Below are 18,071 nucleotides of genomic sequence, written 5' to 3'. Positions count from 1 at the left end.
TTTCCCCCGGTTTCCTATTTAGAAACAGTGACAGAGGACATAATCACCCAGTGCCTGATGTCCATCAGCTACTGCTGAAAAGCCAATTTCACCTCCCCTGGTGCTCAGATCCTCAGCCAGCTGATGGGCAGCAGGACCAGCTGGCAGCATTACTCCTAAAACTGCCTGTAATAGAAGTTTACAACTTTTCCACAGGCCACTGCTGCCTCAGACTCTTCTCACTCTCAGTTCCAGCTGCTCCCGAGTGCCACTGCTGCTATGGAGAGCTTTACAGTATTCGTGGCTGGGATCACAGCCCATCCAGCCTAGGGCTACAGCAACCTATAATAAGGAGACCATCCCCTCTGGTGCCTTTTGGTTGGTACTAAATCACCCCAGCAGGCTCCAGCTGGGAGAGAAAAATCATAACGCAAAAACCCAAGAAAAAAGCACATTGCAGTGAAATTAAAGTATAATAATAAAGAGGGGGAGGAAAAAAAAAAGACGTTTCTAAAATAAAATTAAAAAAAAAAACTACATTACCCACAATTCACGGACGTGTGGGAGGAAATGCTGGGGAGGGGGGGTTCGCAAAGGAGGTTTAGCTTCAACAGCTGCAGTTTAAAAGCGAAATACAGGGGGAGGGATGGGATGGGCGAAGGAGGGAGGACCGGGCGGCGAGGGGGCACGGGGGGTCCGGATTCACAGCCGGTGCCGCGGGGACCACGGGCATGCGGCTCTCCCTGCCCGGGCAGCCGGCGGCGAGCGGCCGGGCACGCCCGAGGGGGGCACCGAGGGGCTGCCAGCGAGTTTCTACAAAGTTTGACCCCGTTGCCTTTTTGATGGCTCGGCGGAGAGCGGAGCCGGAGCCCCCCCGCGCCCCCCCGCTCCCCCGGCGGGGCTGAGAGCGCGGCCGGCGCCGTCCCCGGGTGCATGAATGTATTGCGGGAGAGGAAGCCTGCGGCAGCCGGGAGGCGGAGGCACCGATCCCGCTCCGCTCACCTCCCCGGGCAGGCAGCGAAGAGGCGAAGAGGGGGAAAAAAAAAAAAAAAAAAAAATACAAAAACCTAAACCCAACGAGAGAAGAAGGAGCCTCCCCCTCGCCCCGCGCCGCTGCTCGCCCCCGCAGCGCAGGAGCCGGGGCTCGGCGGCGCGGCCGGGGCTCGGCGCGGCTCCCCGGGATGCTGTGACGCCCTGCGGGGCCCACGCGTGTGCGGGGCAGCCCCGCCGCCCGCACATGAGCCCCGCCGGCTGAGCCACAGCCGGCTCGCCCGGGAGCGGCGGCAGCAGCGCCGGCAGGAGGAGGAGGAGGAGGAGGAGGAGGAGGAGGAGGAAGGTCGGACACCCGTGCGGAGAGCCGCTCGCCGAGGAGAGAGGAGGAGGAGGAGGAGGAAGGGGAGCGGCGGGGCCGGCGCCCCCCGGGCCGGTGCGTGGCGGGGGATGTCACGGGCGGCGGATCCGCGGCGCTGAGCGGGCGCGGAGCGGCGCGGCCCCGGCGGGCGCGGGGGAGGCTCCATCGCCGCCTGCCCCGCTGCGCTCCCGGAGCCGCCGGCCCCACCGGCACCGCGGCCGCTTCCCTCTGCGGCCGCCTATTTCTAAGGAGAAGGAAAAAAAAAAAAAAAAAAAAATTTAATCCCCAAAGCCCAGACAGCGCTGGCGGAGGAGCCTCCAGAATCGGAGATTTGGCGACTTTTTTGCATTTTCCAGCCGTCGTTTCGTTCTGTTATTATTGTAATTTTGTGCGAAAGGAAGTTATGAACAACTGCGAGTCAGGAAGTGGAAATCCACACCGGTTGTGACAAGCTGGGGCTAAAAACTATTTCATTATTTATATAGATGTGTCTATCAACATTCTGCTTTTCATCCAAAGAATAAAGGGAAATACTGGCTAGTCCTATGTTTGATGGTGAATGACAGACCGCGTCTGAGCAAAGGAAGGACTAAATATATCAGCTAAGAACACCACCTTTATTTATTGAACTCAAGAGACTTTTTTTTTTTTTAACCCAAAGACTGTTTGAGCAAGAGATTTAATGGGTCATTAAAAGGGGAAAATTTTTTAAAGGCCCTTTTGCTTCTGAAGCGCAGCTAACCTCAAAAATAGAAGCAGTACTTGTAAGACAGATACTCGAATTAAGGCTTTACATGACGAATTTTCTATCCTATGGATATCAGTTTTGAAATTACAAACCACGAAGATCTGTAATTGATCTAGCACCAGATAATTTCAATGCCTAATATTCCCCAGGATTGCTGGAGTACCCTAGGAGCTGCGTCGGACTGTACTCGGGGTATGCCATGGGCTGTATTCAGAGCATTAGCTGCAAATCCAAAGTTTTCCGGGAAAGTATTTCGGTGATTGAAGTCAAAGCCTCCATTGATCCCATTCCCACCAGCATTGACGAGTCCTCCAGCGTGGTCCTGCGCTACCGGACCCCTCACTTCCGAGCCTCTGCTCAGGTGTTGGTGCCCCCTCTGCCCAAGAAGGAGACCTGGATCGTGGGCTGGATCCAGGCTTGCAGCCACATGGAATTTTACAATCACTACGGGGAACAGGGCATGTAAGTATTCCCCGGAGCGCGTGCGGGTGCGTTCGCCCAGCGGGAAGAGGGAGCGGGAGGGCCGTGGCCTGCTTGGGAAATAGTGGATTAAGCCAAAAATTATAAGCCATATTTAAAAACTCAGCCCTTCTGAAACTTAACAGGACTTTCCTGCGTGTTTAAAATACAGGCGAGCTTGTCCCTGCCCTTTAAAGCAGTGGGTGCTCTTCTCTTCGAATGAGAATTTGCCCAAGCCTCAACCAAACCCCACTCGTTCTGGTAGGAACCCAAAAGCAACACCATCTCACCACATCTTTTGGGCTGCACAGGAGATCCTGAAACCCCGGGAGCAGCCCTGCCACGACAGGCAGCCCTGCTCTGCTACGTGCTTGACACCACTGGTTCTCCTGACCTCCTCCAGCTCCTCTTGCCTGCATCTTTCCCCATCCCAAAACTGCGCATTGAGGAGCCCCAGGGAGAGCCGAGGGCTGACACTTGTGGCACGGGGCTGTCCCTGGAGTGCTGCTGCTGCTGCTGCTGCAGTGAGCCGTGGCTGGGAGCTCGGTAGCCCACCAGCTTTGGGAGCACATTTAACGTCACAGGAGGAATCCTGCTTGCTTTGCCCACAGTAGCAGGCAGCCCACGGGAAAGCACAAGCTGGATTTAACCCGTTGGTAGTTGAACCGTCTGCATCACCTTGGAGCAGGGTGCAAATTGCACGTTGCTGGCCTTTATGGGTGATGTGAAAGGGAATATATAGGTATATAGGTGAGGTGGGAGGAATCCAGGGGCTGTTTGCACACCAAGAATCCCCGTGTTACTGGTCAGACAGTCACAGTGAGACAGGAATGAGTCAAATCAGAATGTCACCTCCCTGCCAAGAAAAGTCATCTCTCCCCAGTCCCCCACCAGCTTCTTCTCCAAACGTTGCAGGCTTTGGCCCAGAGCTCAATCAGCCCCGGCACCTGCTCCCCAAATGCCTGCACAGAACAGCAATTCTGCAACTCACGGTGCTGGGCAGCACCAGGTGCAGCCTCCTGGTGCAGCAGCAATGTGTCTGTCCAGCCACGGGGACAGACCCTGAGCGCAGAGGCAGTGCTGGCAGATGGGTCAGTGGCTGGAGGTGCTGATGCTGCCCATCTCTGGGGGTGAGGGAGGAAGGACAGGAAGGTCAGGTCTGAGCAATCCTCTCCCTGCTCGTCCCGAGTGCCCCGAGTCAGGGAGATGCTGGCTCAACCCCTGAGGGTCACTCTGGGCAGCTTATAAAAAAAAAAATCCCTGAATGAGGAGTGCAGAGAGAGGAGGGGGACCCGGCGGGCTGGAGAGCAGAGCTGACTTAATGCAGCGCCTTCCTGACAGCCTGAACATCTGCACGCACAGCCCGGCCCTCCATCCCTCCTGCTGCCTCTAAGCCCCGCCGAGGACACGGGCTCAGCATCTCGGCATCACACGGACAAGCTGCAAGATGCGGAGCGGAGGGAAGGGCACGGCAGGAGCAGCCCGAAGCGACAGGCTGCCCCCTTTCCTGTCCCCATGTCCCCTCGCTGCTCAAGCAGAAAGTTTTCTTGAGAAGAGAACTGGCACCTGGCAAACACCGGCAGTGCAGACGGGCTGATCTTGATTTTAAAAGTATTTACAGCAGGCCCGAAATCTGCAGGTTTTTTGGCTCCAACAGCATCTTTAGCAAGGACAATTTGTTGCTCAGATGTTCCCGATTCCAGGCCTTTGGGATTTGCATGTGTAATTCTCCGGCTCATTTAGGAATCCTGTCTTTAGCGACCAGCTGCAAGGGAAAATAGAAAAGTCCACTTTATATAAATACAGCTCAGATGCACTGAAATAGAGAGGACTGGGCACAGAGTGATGCTGCCAGTGCTGCTCTGGGCTGCAAACCTCAGCGTGGCCTTTTATTTCCCTGCACCTGGGTTGCCCTGTGTTTAAAACCAGGATTTGGTACAGCCTGCCCTTGCTGGAATGTTTTGGGACAAAAAAAAAAAAAAAAAAAGAAAAAAAAAGAGTAGTAGCTGCTGCTGTAAACAGGTAGATTTAAACACTGCAGCTATGTATGAGAGCTTTTAGCTAGAAAATCATGGAAACAAAGATTTTTCCCTAAGAGGTTCATTGACATTTAACTGATACCCTAAAAAAAGAAAAAAGCTGCCCGAACACAAGCAGGAATTGGTCTGTTCCTGCACTCTCTTTCTATAGACTCATTGCCATCTGAAGGCTATAAATAAAGGCATTTAGCAGGAAAGGCCTCTTCAATGCCATTGAAACATGGGCTTGGAAGACCTTTACAGAGAGAGAGAGAGAGAGAGAGAGAGAAAGAGGCAGGACACAAACCTAAGAGAAAGGATGGGCCAAGGCTTTAGCTGGTGTAACTCAGTGTAATCCCACTGACCTCCACAGAGCTGCATCGATTGATGCCAACAGAGTCCCAACTTTCCATGATAGGGAGAGGCTACTGCCACATCCATGTTTTTAACCCCTGTGGTGACCGGCAAACAAAAAACCCCCAAATAATCAAAAATCAGTCATCCAACCCAAGCACCAATACTTACAGCAGGCTTTGGATTAATTTTTCACTTCTCTGCTGGGAAGTTGTTAGCTGTGCATAAGCTGGCCATTACATTGAGGATGGAAACAGCTGAGAAATACTGGAGCAGATGGAGCTGTGCATAATGCTGCTATAGGGATGGGAGCTACAGAGGGGATAATTTAGACACGCACGTTTAAAGTGGCACTGACAATTTGGGGGCTAAATGCAGCATTTTTAAATTTAAAGGGAGAGAATTAGAGCTCAGACAACACGTAAGTGCTGGCATTACTTTACATGTGAGTCAGTAGATGCTGCAGGGAACGTGAAAAGCCCCAGCATGAGGATGTGGATGTGCTCTCTGAGCCCTCTCTGTGCAGGACTGGGGCAAACTCCTGTCCACCCCATGGCAGGTATTGCTGCTCCTCCCATGCACTGTCCTTAGGGAAGGGTGCTGCTGTGCAGAGGGAAGCATCAGGATCAGGTCAGAGCTGTGACCTGTGCAGGAGCAGCTGGATTAAGTCCTTGCTGACATCTCCTGGGCTGGGTGCTGGTTTCTGCACCTGGTAGAACCTGTGTCAGTGGCTGGGCCATGCTGGAATGGCATTATCCAGCCTCCTTCATCTCCATGGAGATGTGCAAGAAGCTGTGCAGATGGAGATATGCAAAAGAGGGAGATAAATAAATTGGAGTTGGAATATGATCAGCCAAGAATCTGGAGAAGTTTCTTGTGGATGTTTCTCCCCCTGGAAGACCCGATGGGGCGCTTGCATCCTTACATCATCACTTCATCTTCCCAGGCATCTCTCCCTGGTGAGATTAAATCTTCCATGCCCTGCAGCAGGGACATAATGAACTCAACTTGTCAAGAGAATAAACCCCCAGTCCCCAGGAGGGAGGACACAATCAGAAAAACCACAAGGGTATCTTTCCCAAAGAAAGTGAAGGGAGGGAGGTCAGTTCACTGTGGGAATTTACCCCTCCAGGGATTTAGAGGAAAAGGCTTTGCTGCCCTGCAATGGCCCCTGGATCTCACTTGTGATGAGCCCAGTTACATGAGTTGTCCTGTTGGACTTGGGGCTGCTGCCCTAAACCAGCAGAAATTGTTGCCTTTTTCCTAATGCCAGTGTTGTGCTAGTTTTACTCCCTGACCCAGCCATCAAACACTGCTGCTGGTTCAAGAGATGAGGCAGGAACACACAGCTGGAGGGTGGGAGGAAGAGGGACCACAGCAGCACAGCTCTGTCAGCCGGGGAACAACATCTTAAATTTCCTTCCTGTCCTTCACTCTAACCCTACCTTGACTTGCCTGACATGCTGGAGTAGGTGAGTGAGGCACTGTAAAGGAGAATTTAAAATTAAGCGGCTCTGGCTATCAGGTTTTCTTTCTCTCAGTGAGTCCCCAGTGCAGGCCAGTGGTGGAGGGAGGCAGGAGCAGGGATGTGAAATACCTGAGACAGAGTTTCACTACACCCACACATGGCCCTAGTCCATGCACCAAGCAGGGGCTGTGTCCCAGAGGGGCTGCTCTTATTTAGGGAGCTCAGAGAGGAAGGTGTTGGAGAGCACAAGGTTGTGCAAGTCCATCTGGCCTGTGACTAATTAGGAGCTGGCTTGAAGCAATTAGAGCTGAGGATGCAATAGTGCCTGGCGCCTGTCTGGAAAGGTTACCTGCATGTATCCACACTGCTGGATGCCCAGGGCTGCAGGCTGCTCTGCCGGGTTTGCTGTCACTGCCCTGGTGGGTGCTGTGGGACAGACACCTGGGAGCTCAGGATGAGCTGGGGGGATTCGTTCCGTGTGACAGAATAGGAAAAAAAAGTGTCTGAACGAGGACTGGGAAGATAAAACCTACATAAAGCTGCTTGGCTGTCAGCAGCAGGGCTCCAGTTGTACCACAAGAAATAGCTCCAAGTTCCTTCTGGTAGCGAGAAGACATTTGTTAAGAGAGGTTTCTTGGCAGCTGCAGTCTCTGGCGATGCCCACACTGACTCTGAAGGTTTCAGAAGAGGCAGAAAGAGACTTGTCAGTGTTATAAGCCAGAACCTACTGATCTTGGAGCTGATCAGTGAACCCATGAAACCAGATAGCTTGGTTTCTTTTCGTGCCTCCTTCCTGCTATTGTCAGCAAAGTGTTTACTGGGCACTTTCTGGTCTCTCCTTGGCTCGACACTACCAGGGAAAGATGCTGATGCAGCCAAAGATCATTCCACAGCGTTCTTTCCAAAATCATCCAGTTGTGGGCATATTATTTAACATGGACACACTCTCTGCAAGCAGAGGCTGCCGGCCTGGCTGGCACAGAGGCTTTGCTGTAGCATCAGGCAAGGGGCAACCACCAGCAGCAGCCACCGTGCAGCCTCTGCTCTGCTCCAGTCATGGGATCATCATGAGGCCTCGTTTCTCTGCTCATTCCAGGCTGTGCAGATGAAGCATGATGGTTTTGAAACCCTGGGGTTAACCACACTGGCTAGAATTAGGCACAGCACGCTCTGTGAAGAAACACAGGCTGGTTTCTCCTTCCCCATTCCTGCCCACGCCTTTCCTCAAGCTGGGTGCCCTCCTGGGCCACCCTGAGCCCAGCCATGCTCAGCTTTGTTCTGGGATGCTGCAGGCATCCTGCTCAGGCCCTGACACAGCTCCACCTTTGAGCTCTTGTTTAAATCCTGGGCAAATCCTGAGAAGCTCCTGCAATTCCATACTGACCTGGGGCACTGGGAATGGACATGGGGACAAGCAGATCTTAGAGGACCTGAATTTACTGAGCATACTGTACCAGGTTCTCCTGCCATTCACCCAGCAGCTCTGATCTGAGTAGGCTGGAGCAGCCCAGGAGGGTTTTCCCCCTTTGTGGCATCTCAGCTCCCTCTTTGGCACCTCTGTACCTGCAGAGATGCTGTGGCTGCACCACGCCTGTCACCTCAGAGCCAGGCCACTGTCACATCTCATCCCTGGGTGACAGCCAAGCTGGGTACCAGCCACTGTCTGAATGGAAAGTAATCCTAAACCAGCAGCTGAAAGGGAGAGAAGAGCCCCCAGATGGGGTTTCAGAGCTGGGCTGTGCAGCAGGGAGTGGTGGGGGCTGCAGACCACGACCTCCACTCATCCATTGGCGAGGGCTGGGTCACCCAGCATCTCCAGAGCCTTCCTGGAGCCTTCCCAGGGCCTGCCCCTTCTCAGCTCTGCCTGAAGGGCATGAGGGGTGCTGAGCCAGGGTGACTCCGGTTTGCAGAGCAGAGCCTCTAAACATCTCTGCAGTGCACAAGGGTCCTGGCAGGACTGCTCAGGGATCTCCTTTTGGCTGCCTTCACTAAAAATTTTCTTCCAGGGAAAGGACTCCCTCTGCCTGCTGGCGATGAGCTCGGGAGGAAGGGATTGCTGCAGCTGCGGTGCCGTAGCTGACAGCAGCCAGTAAATCTGTGCACGGAGATGTTGTGCTTGCATAACCCCTGGTCCTGCGGCTCGGAGCATCCCTGCATCCCCCGGTCCTGATGCTCAGAGTATCCCCTGATCCTGCTGCTCCCAGCATCCCTGCAGCCCCCGGGACACTCCACGTCCTGTCTGGCACTTCACCTCCCTCTGGGGAGGTGTTTGCCAGGACCCCCTGCTCGCGTGAAACAAAAGAGAAATGAGACCTTTAAATCCCCCATGGTATCCTCTAGCCAGAGCCAGACACAGCTAAGTGCTGAACGATCCAGCGGGTACTAACATGGAGGCACTTCACGGTCATTAACTAATTAACAGTCAAAACAGCCTTATGAGACGGCCACATCAGTGCTGGCCAGAGCAGCTCATCCCAAAGCTGTGTAAGAGCCAGCCAGGCCGGCGAGTACCCCCAGCCACAGCCTCCTCTGCAATCAGGGGACTATTTTAAGCTGCAGCAGCAGCCTTATGAAAGGCTTGGACAGTCACCCTGACCCTGACGAGCCTCAGGGCGTCCCCCACGTGTCTCTCCAAGATAAATAATTCCCCATGTCCCAGCCTGCAGCAGGGAGCCACAAGGCTTGGGGGACTGGAGCACAGCCAGTCCTACAGCAGGGTCAGGTGCAAACGCCACTGCTGCTGCCACCCAGTCCCTTCTGCCACCTCCATGGCTGGGACATCATCCCTGGGTGGTGGGGACTGCTGATTCATGAGCAAGAGGGAGGAGGTACATGAGAGCCACCTCTGCCAGCCTGCTTTTTAAAAGACTGTCCTTAAAACAGCTGGTGTGCACTGAGCAAGTGATCTGTGGTTGTGCTGTCTCAGAGCAAACACCCGACACTTCTTCTGAGGCATTTACAGCAGTGTGCTTCTATTGGCAAATCTAATCTTAAAAATTAAATTGGAAGTTAATGAAAAAAACCCCACTCCAAGTTGTGCATCAGGAGTACAAGGTGACAGGGGACTGTTTTCACAGATATTCCTGCTAGAAACACTGACCTTTCTGTCCCTCTCGCAGGTGAGTGGCACGGGCAGTTTTACAAGCAGCTCGACCTCGGGCTCTCTGATTACTGTAACACCATCCCCAGCCCAGAGCCTGGTGTGCAGCCCTCGAGCTGGGTCCTTCCAGGGGCTGGAGGAGGATGGGTTACACTTCCAGAGCCAGGCAGACAGTGGGGAGGGACAGTGGCTCATCCAGAGAGAAATTTAGGGGATGAACGGATTGAGAGCAGGCCTGACAAGAGGGAAACTTTCAATGGCAGGGATGAGCTCTTTGAGCAGGATGGCACCAAGGGCACAAATTCCAGTAAAAGCTGGAGAGGGAATGCATCCACAGCTCCTCTCTCTCCTATCTAAAGTCCGTCATATCTCTAAGCCAATTAATTAATGCATTATCCATAATTTGCTATTGATTATGGCAGGTCAAGTTGGGAGCTTCCAGATCTACTGGACGGCAAAATCCAGGCCATCAGTGACTCAGATGGAGTGAACTATCCCTGGTACGGGAACACCACAGAGACCTGCACCATCGTGGGTCCCACCAAGAAGGAGTCCAAGTTCAACATCAGCATGAACGACAACTTCTACCCGAGCGTGACGTGGGCGGTGCCCGTCAGCGACAGCAACGTGGCCAAGCTCACCAGCATCCACCGGGATCAGAGCTTCACCACCTGGCTGGTGGCCACCAACACGGCCACCAACGAGATGGTGACCTTGCAGACTATCAAATGGCGCATGAGGCTGGGCATCGAGGTGAACCCCAGCAGGCCCCTGGGGCAGCGTGCCAAGCTGCAGGAGCCCTCTGCTCAAGAGCAGCCCCAGGTCCTCAGCAAGAATGAGCCAATACCACCCAGTGCCCTTGTCAAACCCAATGCCAATGATGCTCAGGTACTCATGTGGAGGCCAAAGGATGGACCACCACTCGTGGTGATACCCCCCAAACATCGATAATACACGCCTGGCGTCCCGGCACCGAAAGGGAGAAAACTAAACCCGAAGCAAAACAATCACTTTAGGTATTAGGATACACACGTATAATCTGAGCAAAATCGAAATGCACTTTTTATTCATTCAACAAATGCAACCATTCTACCTTCTCCCATTGGGACGGATTTCACTGTGCTAAAGCTAAAGAGGAGACCTTGGACTGGGTCTGTCTCGTCACTGGATTCCTAAGGGAAGAAACTAACACTGATGTCTACCCTATAGCTTTTTTTTTTTCTTCCCTACTTCAGTTCCCGTTTGAACTTCAGTCTCATTAGCTTGTCCAGAACTGCCCAGAACAATAAGAACATTTTATTTGGGATTTTAAGATTTTTTTTTTCTTTTTGGTTGAGAACAAAACAAGTTCCTGGAGCAAAAAGTTGACTATTTAAGATAAGGAATTTTTTTTTTTTAAGCTGTAAGGTTCTGAGTTGCAAATCCAAGTCATGCGGCCTTATGTAGACTTTGCTTTGCATTGCCAAACTTTTGCCTTAAAGCTATGTTTGAAAAAAAAAACAACAACAAACCAACAAAAAAACCACCAGGCAGAATGTCCTTTCTACAGAATTCTGGAGAAAAAGTTTTGGAACAAGGTTGTCAGCATGGCACGGGCTGATGGATGAGAAGGGCATGAAATTGGAAGAAGAAAATCTTCCTCTTTTTAAAACCTGGAACAAGGAAGCACGGAAATAATCTCAGTTTCAAAGCAATGCAAATAACAAACCTGCTGTCAAGAGGGAGCTCCCAGGCCACCTCCCTGCTCTGCAGGAGGGGTTGGAAGCTCCTCGTGCTGCTCACCCGTGGTGATCTCAGCCTCCCGTTAGCAGTTTAACACGGAATAACCTCACAGCTGGAATTGTGGCCCTGAGAGTCAACACCAGTCAAGGGGGGGGATGTCCCACTGGGTTTGTCTTTAGGACACACAGATGTTTTCCCAGTAACCCACAGCCTCACCTTCTCGTGGATAAGAGCCAGGGGCTCGTGCACCTGCTGTTGTTGGGTGAAGCTCCATCGCCCCGTTCGCCCGTGAAACCCCAATGACGGTGCTGTGCAGAGAGCAGGATATGAAAAGGATCCTACTGAAGTCACCAGAGACACACAGGTGTCAGCAAGGGCAGATTAACCCACCAAGTCCACCCAGCAAGATCTGTAGTTCAGAAGCAGCCACGTCTGAGAATAACGGGGATCGTTCCCGGCAAACGCATCAGTGACAGCTGAGGAAAACTTTTCCTTCTGTGGTAACGAATTGTGTTGGGATTAGTAGATAATTTTCTTCCCAATGACCTCATGATCTACCTGACTGTCAGGAACGAGGCACAGGCAGGACCATGACACTTTCCCTGTCTGTCATGGCCCAAACATCCATTGTAGCAAAGGGTAACACACAAGAAGGTGCAGGCAGGGCAACACCTGAGCCTTGGGTGTGGATCCTCAGTGAGGAAGGAGCATTTGGAGGAGGAGGAGGAGGTGAAACCTGTAGGTTTTAATAAGGACCAGATGGTTGCCGAGATAACCAGATGCTTTTCTGCAGAGGAGGATGAGGCAGAAGAGCCTTTTGAATGGGAGGGGTGGGTGTGAAGGCAGAGGAAGTTCTGTGGTAGAGTTGGCATCTGGAGGCCAGGGCACAGGATGGGGGTGGAGGATCTGCCCTGCTCCAGCACATGGCCCGAGGCAGATCACTTCCCTCTGCAGCTCCTTCCCCCAGAAAAGATTTCTTCCTCCTATTAACAACTTGCCTCAAGAGCTGGAACGAAGGAGAGTTCTGCATGCCAGGTACAAGCCTGGCCCTGCTGAGCTGGTCTGAACAGGTCTCACAGCCCCACACACGCTGCTCAAAAAGCTCTCCCCTTGGAGACGCACCAATTAGCTGCTATTCCTATCCTCACCTTCCACACAGGACGTTACCAGCAAGAAATTCTCCTTCCTCACTTCTCCACAGCCACACCAGCTCCTCTGGCAGCAGGTTCACCATCACCCCCTGCCTGGGGAACGCACGTCCAGAAGTTGTGTCCCCCACCAAGACAGCCTCAAACCAGCAAGCAAAGATCCTGGGGCCCTGCAGCCATTCCCCTGCCTCCAGGGGAGCCCACCCTCCTCCATCCACTGGCTTTCAGAGATGCTCAGCCACGGAGCTGCTCCTTTCCATGGGCAGAGCTCCGAGGTGGGAAGTCTGGCTTGCAAACAACTGGACTGGATCAACCCCAAATCCACAAGCCAAAGGGTGCCTAAATCTCAGCTTTGGGACTATAAAGGATGAAGCTAGGAAGATTTGGACTTGCACAGTCACTCTCTGTATTAAACTCCATTTTCTTACCTGGATTCAGATCCAACTATAGCTCCACTGGCACAGCCCTTTGGGACTTGTCTGTATTTTCTCCGAGGCAATACATGCAGAAGAGGACAAACTCTGAGCTGTGGGTGAATAGCTGATCATGCTCTCACGCATCTTGGCTGCTGCTGAGTCCCATGGGTGGGAGCAGAAGGGGGATTTGTGTCTGGTATTCACTTTGTCTCCAGGTGCTGAGTACTTACAGTTCTCACTGATGTCAGCCTGGGTCGAAGGAATCGGGCCCAGTTGTCTTAATTAGCTGCACGAAGGAATTCCAAGGAAAGATTTCTTCTCAGTCACCAAAAACCACATTCAGGGAACACCTATGTCCTTTTCCACTTAGCTTTGTGTTGGACTTAGTCTCCCAGTGCATTAAGTAAATCTGGTTCCTCCTCTACCTGGTAGACTGGATACATCCATGCAATTTGATAGTAACCTCCTGGCTAATTTGTCCTGTTGCACTGAACGGACCCAGCTAAGCAGTAAACACAAAATTTCACGTTGGGGTCGGCTTTGCATGGACTTCTCCCTTCCCAAAGAATGCCTTTATCCCGTGCCTAGGTCAAAACGTGCCCCTTCACCTCCATCTGCATCACCAGACACGGCATAGAGAGTGATGCTGCCTCTTTTGAGATTTCATGCGTTGTGATTAAAAGTGATGTTTTTCCAATGCTGCTTCATTACAAACCTGGTGGGGACAGATTGTCTATAACAGGAAGGACGGCTGGCAGAAACAGAGGGTCTAAGACCCCACTGTTGCCATGGCTGGTTAATGGCCTCGTGGTTAGAACAGGGATTGATTGATTGTCACGGTTCCAGTGGGGTCTTAAATGTCTGGGGACCCAGGGCAGAGTGGTAAATGAGCAGAGGTGAATCAAGCTCCTTCTCTGGCAGCTTTTTGCAGACCCAGGAATACACAAAGGATACACTGGGAAGGTGTTGGGGCACGGGATACACGGATGAGCGTGTCTCTGCCTCACCCTTCCCATCAATGATGCTCTCAGCTCTTTATAGACCCAAATCCCCACAGGGGCTCAGAATGCAGTCTGGCCATCCCTGTCACAGCCCCGCCGTGGTCAGGGGGAAGCAGCCCCGGCCCAAACCCTCACCTGTCCCCAAGGCCGGGCAGGGGCCAAGGCGCTGGGTGGGTCACGGACCTCGTGGTTCTCCTTCCCTACCTTTGACACCCAGATGAGCGTGGGGAGAGAGGGGCAGCCCCTCGGGGAGTCAGGACAGACCCTCAGCAGCCTTGGGGAGGGGTAGAGACCTGCCGAGCCGGCGCCAGGCTGGGTCCAGCCCGGGGGGAAGGCGAGGCACCGCCGTCCCTCCTGCCCTGGCTCCCGGCGCAGCAATAAGCATCGTCCTTGGTCTTGCAGAGATACTGTGAAAACAAAACCAAGATGTACCGAGTCTGGACACTTACAGAGATGTAAAAAAAACAAAACCCCGCTTTTATAACAGACAGAGAAATAAAGTGAAGTTTCCAAACGCGTCTGCCTGGAGTCGTTTGGGCGGCGGCTGTTTTTAAACAAATGGCTCTGCGCTCACCTTTCGAGGCAGCGATAAGCGCTCTATTTACCACCAGTTCTCTCTCCGTATCAGCTCTTGGGCTGCAGCAGACAGAGCCCGGAGGTTTCTGGTGAAAAGCACCAGCCGACATCCTGCAGTTTTCATCGCCAGGCTGCTGCGCATCTCGGGGCGGCCGGAGAACTTGGGCACACTTTGGTTTCCTGACACCCTTTGCTTCTCTAGCAAAAGCCGGGGCAGATGCTCGCTGGAAATAGCACATCTGGAGAGAGGCAGCAGCGCAGAGCCCCGGGCAGAGGAGAGGAGAAAGCTGCTGCAGTCCATGACTGGTTTTCAAACACCACCTGTATTCATTCCATTATTCCCTGCCCGCCCCCGAAAATTTTCACTTTCAGGTTTTGTTTGCTTTCCAGGAAAGTGCTGACAGGATTCTGGAGAGCAGGGGGTGTCCGGCCGAGCGGCCAGCACAGCTCCACTGCTGAGCCTTTAACTCCCAGGGCCCCACTGGCACCTTCCAGCTCCGTGCCCTGGCTCTTCCTGCCACAGCCCGACCCCAGTGCAGGCTCCAGCCCACGGCTCTGCCCAAGCAAGACAGGTTTCTCTTTTTTACTTTTTTTTTTTTTTTTGGTCTTTGAGAAGTTTTGCTGGTCTCTGATCCAGCTGGCAAAGCAGCATCAACACTTCTCCAAAGACCTGCTCCGTCTGCTGTGGTATCAGTGCTGTGACAGTGACACAAACAAGTGCAGGAGGGAAGAGGAGGAAGGAAACTCCCAGCTCGAGAAGAGGAATGTGCAGGGATGGAGCTTGAGCAGGGGAGAGGACAGATTCTGAGTGGGATTCCTTTCCACAGTGGAAACACTCCAGCCTCATCTGTTGATAGCAGGTTAAATTTAGACGTCCCAGTTTTGGAGAGAGGGAGGGGTGGGGAGGGGACACCAGCCAACTCACAGCTGCTTTGGTGAGATCCTGGAAAAGCTGAAAGCACCCGGTCACTTCTCCCTGCACAGGGACACTGGAAAAGCCCCTGTGAGGGATGAGGAGGGCAGAGGGAAGGTCATGAGCTGCTGAGCCCAGCACAGCCCGGGTGATGCTGGAGCCCCTCTCTGGTGCTCCAGGTAACACTAATCTTTGACTGCAGCACATCTCAAACTTCACTGTTCTACAAGTTTTGTCCCTTAGCTTTGCAATTTTCTAAGCTCACAGTTTTAAGCAGACTGAGGCAACAGTTCCTTCATCTGAAGAAGCCCTCTGACGTCCACAGTTCCTGCTTGAAACTCTGCAGGGACTTTCCTCTGCTGATGCAAATCAGGTTTTGTTCCCTATTTCTTCTCTTTCACATCTCCTTAAACTGTTCACGTGCAGCAGCTGCAAATACTCCTTTCGTTCCTTCATGTTTTCAAGAAGAACCTTGAAGCACCTATTAAAAATAAAATTAAAATACAGTGCCATGAATTGACACGTGATTGTAACACCTCCTGAGACAATCTGCACTGAGATTCTCAGGGCTACCTTCAGTAACTTTTGTAAATTGGTCCCCACAAAGCTTTTGGTTGTAGAGTCCTGGAAAAAAGGATTTCCCTGTGAGGGTGGTGAGGCTCTGGCACAGGTGCCCAGAGAAGCTGCCCCATCCCTGGAAGTGTCCAAGGCCAGGCTGGAAGGGGCTTGGAGCACCCCTGGAAGCGGGAGGAGGTGGAATGAGATGGCTTTAAGGTCTCTTCCCTCCCAAACCATTCTGTGAAGAACCCAAATAGAGGAGAGCAGCCCTGGAGAATCAGGTCTGACACAACCACGGGTTGTCCCACATCTCCCTTTCACCTCTGCACCTGCAGAGAGGCTCTGTGAGAGCCCTGAGCAGCAGTGACTGCAGCCCCCTGCTCTGAGAGAGGCTGGGTAGGGGGGTTCAGTGCTCCTGTCCCTGCTGGGGTGGCTCTGTGAGGAGGCAGCACTGCAGCCCAGGCTGGAGCAGCAGCAGTGGAGCCCCAGCACTTGAGCTTATCTGCTGTGCAGGGAACACACGAGGCCCAACACAGGCACTGGCAGCACAGAGCCTGCATGAGATAGGGGCAGGCAGGGGACGTCCTGGCTCTGCAGCAGGGGACAGACACACTGGCAGAGGAGGAGCTTTGTGACCCAGGGAGCTGCAGGAAAAGGAGGTGGGGATGGGGTGAGGTGAGGAATATGCTGACCATGACCACAGAGCCCCTGAGGAGCTGAGCCCACGGACACACGTGGGTGTGCAGAGCTGGGAGATGTGTTAACACATCCAAGCCCATCCCTGGAAAAGGAAGAGTCATGGAGTCACAAAGGCTGGAAAAGACCTCCAAGGTTATGGAGTCCAACCTTTGACCAAACACCGCCATGTCAATTAAACCAGAGGCTGTTCTCCATGGCTGCAAGACCCCAGAGCTCAGGGCTGTGAGAGGGAGGACAGGGATGGACTCACTGCTGACCCAGGGCTGCTCATCCCTGCAAGCCACAGCCGCCTCTTCCCAGCCCCTGAGGCTCCACACGACATTTATCTAGGAACAAAACCTTCCCTGGCACTCCCAGACTCACTCATGCCAAAGCCTCATGCAGGATTATTTTTCCTTGTAAGCAATGCTGGAAGCAATGCACGAGGGACACATGAAAACTAAGAAGGGATAAATAAAATGTCATTTCAGCCTCTGAGCCTGGACACATACACGGCTGAGGGGAGAAGGGAGCTCTGCTCCAGAGTGCTGGCAGGGACACAGAGCAGTGCCCTGATTCCTGGGCAAAGGAGCAGCAGGAGAGGTGGTGCCACCACCTGCCTTCACCTTTCCCCAGCCTCACTCCCAGAATCTGAAGCAAAGGAATGTTCTGCAGCACTTTTCCAACCTCCATCATCTCTCACAGGGATCCCTGTGAGACTCAGCCCACGCCTGAACACACCAGAGCAGCTCCCCGTTGGGGCTGAGCAGCTCTCCCTGCCCAGGATGGTCCTGGCAGGAGCATGGTCTGGTTTCTCCCACAGAGATTTTGGTCAGGGACACGTCAGCTCTGCCCCTGGCAGGAGGGTGGCCACGAGGGACAGGCAAGCCAAGGGATAGAACCCAGCAGCAGGGGATGAACTCCAGCCCTGCCATCCCTTCCCAGCTCGACAGCAGAAGGATGCCACTGGCATTTGTCCTCTGGTCACCTCCACCCTGTGGCACAGAAGGGCCAAAGGAATGATGTCCTTCCCTTCCTAGGAAATAGAACCAGATAGAGGGATATGGCCAAGACCACATTTCGTAATACCAAGCATTATAGAGCAAAAGCCTTTCAAACATGAGAGTTAAGTAATTAATTTTTCTACCTCTGTGACAAAGCTATGGTTTTACCTTATTTTTCCAGAAAAAAAGCTCTCTTCTTTGTTGCTCTTTTAGCCTTCAAGGAAGCAGAAATCCCTGCTTTGGCCTCCCCATGGGTTTGGGGAGATCCTTTTTGTGCCTGAGTCTCCCCTCTGCCAGCACAGTGACACCATCCCTGTGCTCTGTCACAGCAGAACACTTCTAGCACTTGGCTTCCTACTGCCTTGAGGCCACAGCGTGGTCTCAGGGGAGGGGGAAAAGTGTGTGCTTTCATTAGAAATAATTAAGACTTTGTCTTTGATAAAAACCTTGGAAGATTTCTGCTCATACTGAAAGAGCAGGAAAAAAAGAGGCACAGAAGGCAAAGCTCCTCCAGAACAGTGGAGTGAGAGCTGTTGGTTATCCAAGGATTAACCAGCATGGACAAACTCCTGAATGAG

At 52.9% G+C, this 18,071-nt stretch overlaps 1 protein-coding gene and 1 long non-coding RNA gene across 2 annotated transcripts; one reads left to right on the top strand and one right to left on the bottom strand.

Moving 5' to 3' along the window:
* The first annotated feature begins 1,069 nt into the window (after positions 1-1,069).
* FAM78A (family with sequence similarity 78 member A) lies at positions 1,070-13,460 on the top strand. The gene is made up of 2 exons (XM_066332777.1): positions 1,070-2,540; positions 9,900-13,460. The coding sequence occupies exons 1-2, from the start codon at positions 2,278-2,280 to the stop codon at positions 10,426-10,428; spliced, it is 792 nt and encodes a 263-aa protein (XP_066188874.1). The 5' UTR covers positions 1,070-2,277; the 3' UTR covers positions 10,429-13,460.
* On the bottom strand, positions 10,516-15,254 carry LOC136369744 (uncharacterized). Its single transcript, XR_010745051.1, has 3 exons — positions 13,900-15,254; positions 12,994-13,049; positions 10,516-11,694 (listed from the first exon to the last, which is right to left on the bottom strand). It is a non-coding gene; the product is annotated as an uncharacterized lncRNA (long non-coding RNA).
* Positions 15,255-18,071: the final 2,817 nt, after the last annotated feature.

This window comes from Sylvia atricapilla, chromosome 19 (assembly GCF_009819655.1).
Source record: "Sylvia atricapilla isolate bSylAtr1 chromosome 19, bSylAtr1.pri, whole genome shotgun sequence".
In the NCBI taxonomy this organism is placed as follows: domain Eukaryota; kingdom Metazoa; phylum Chordata; class Aves; order Passeriformes; family Sylviidae; genus Sylvia; species Sylvia atricapilla.
This window is presented reverse-complemented; position numbering and strand designations above follow the sequence as displayed.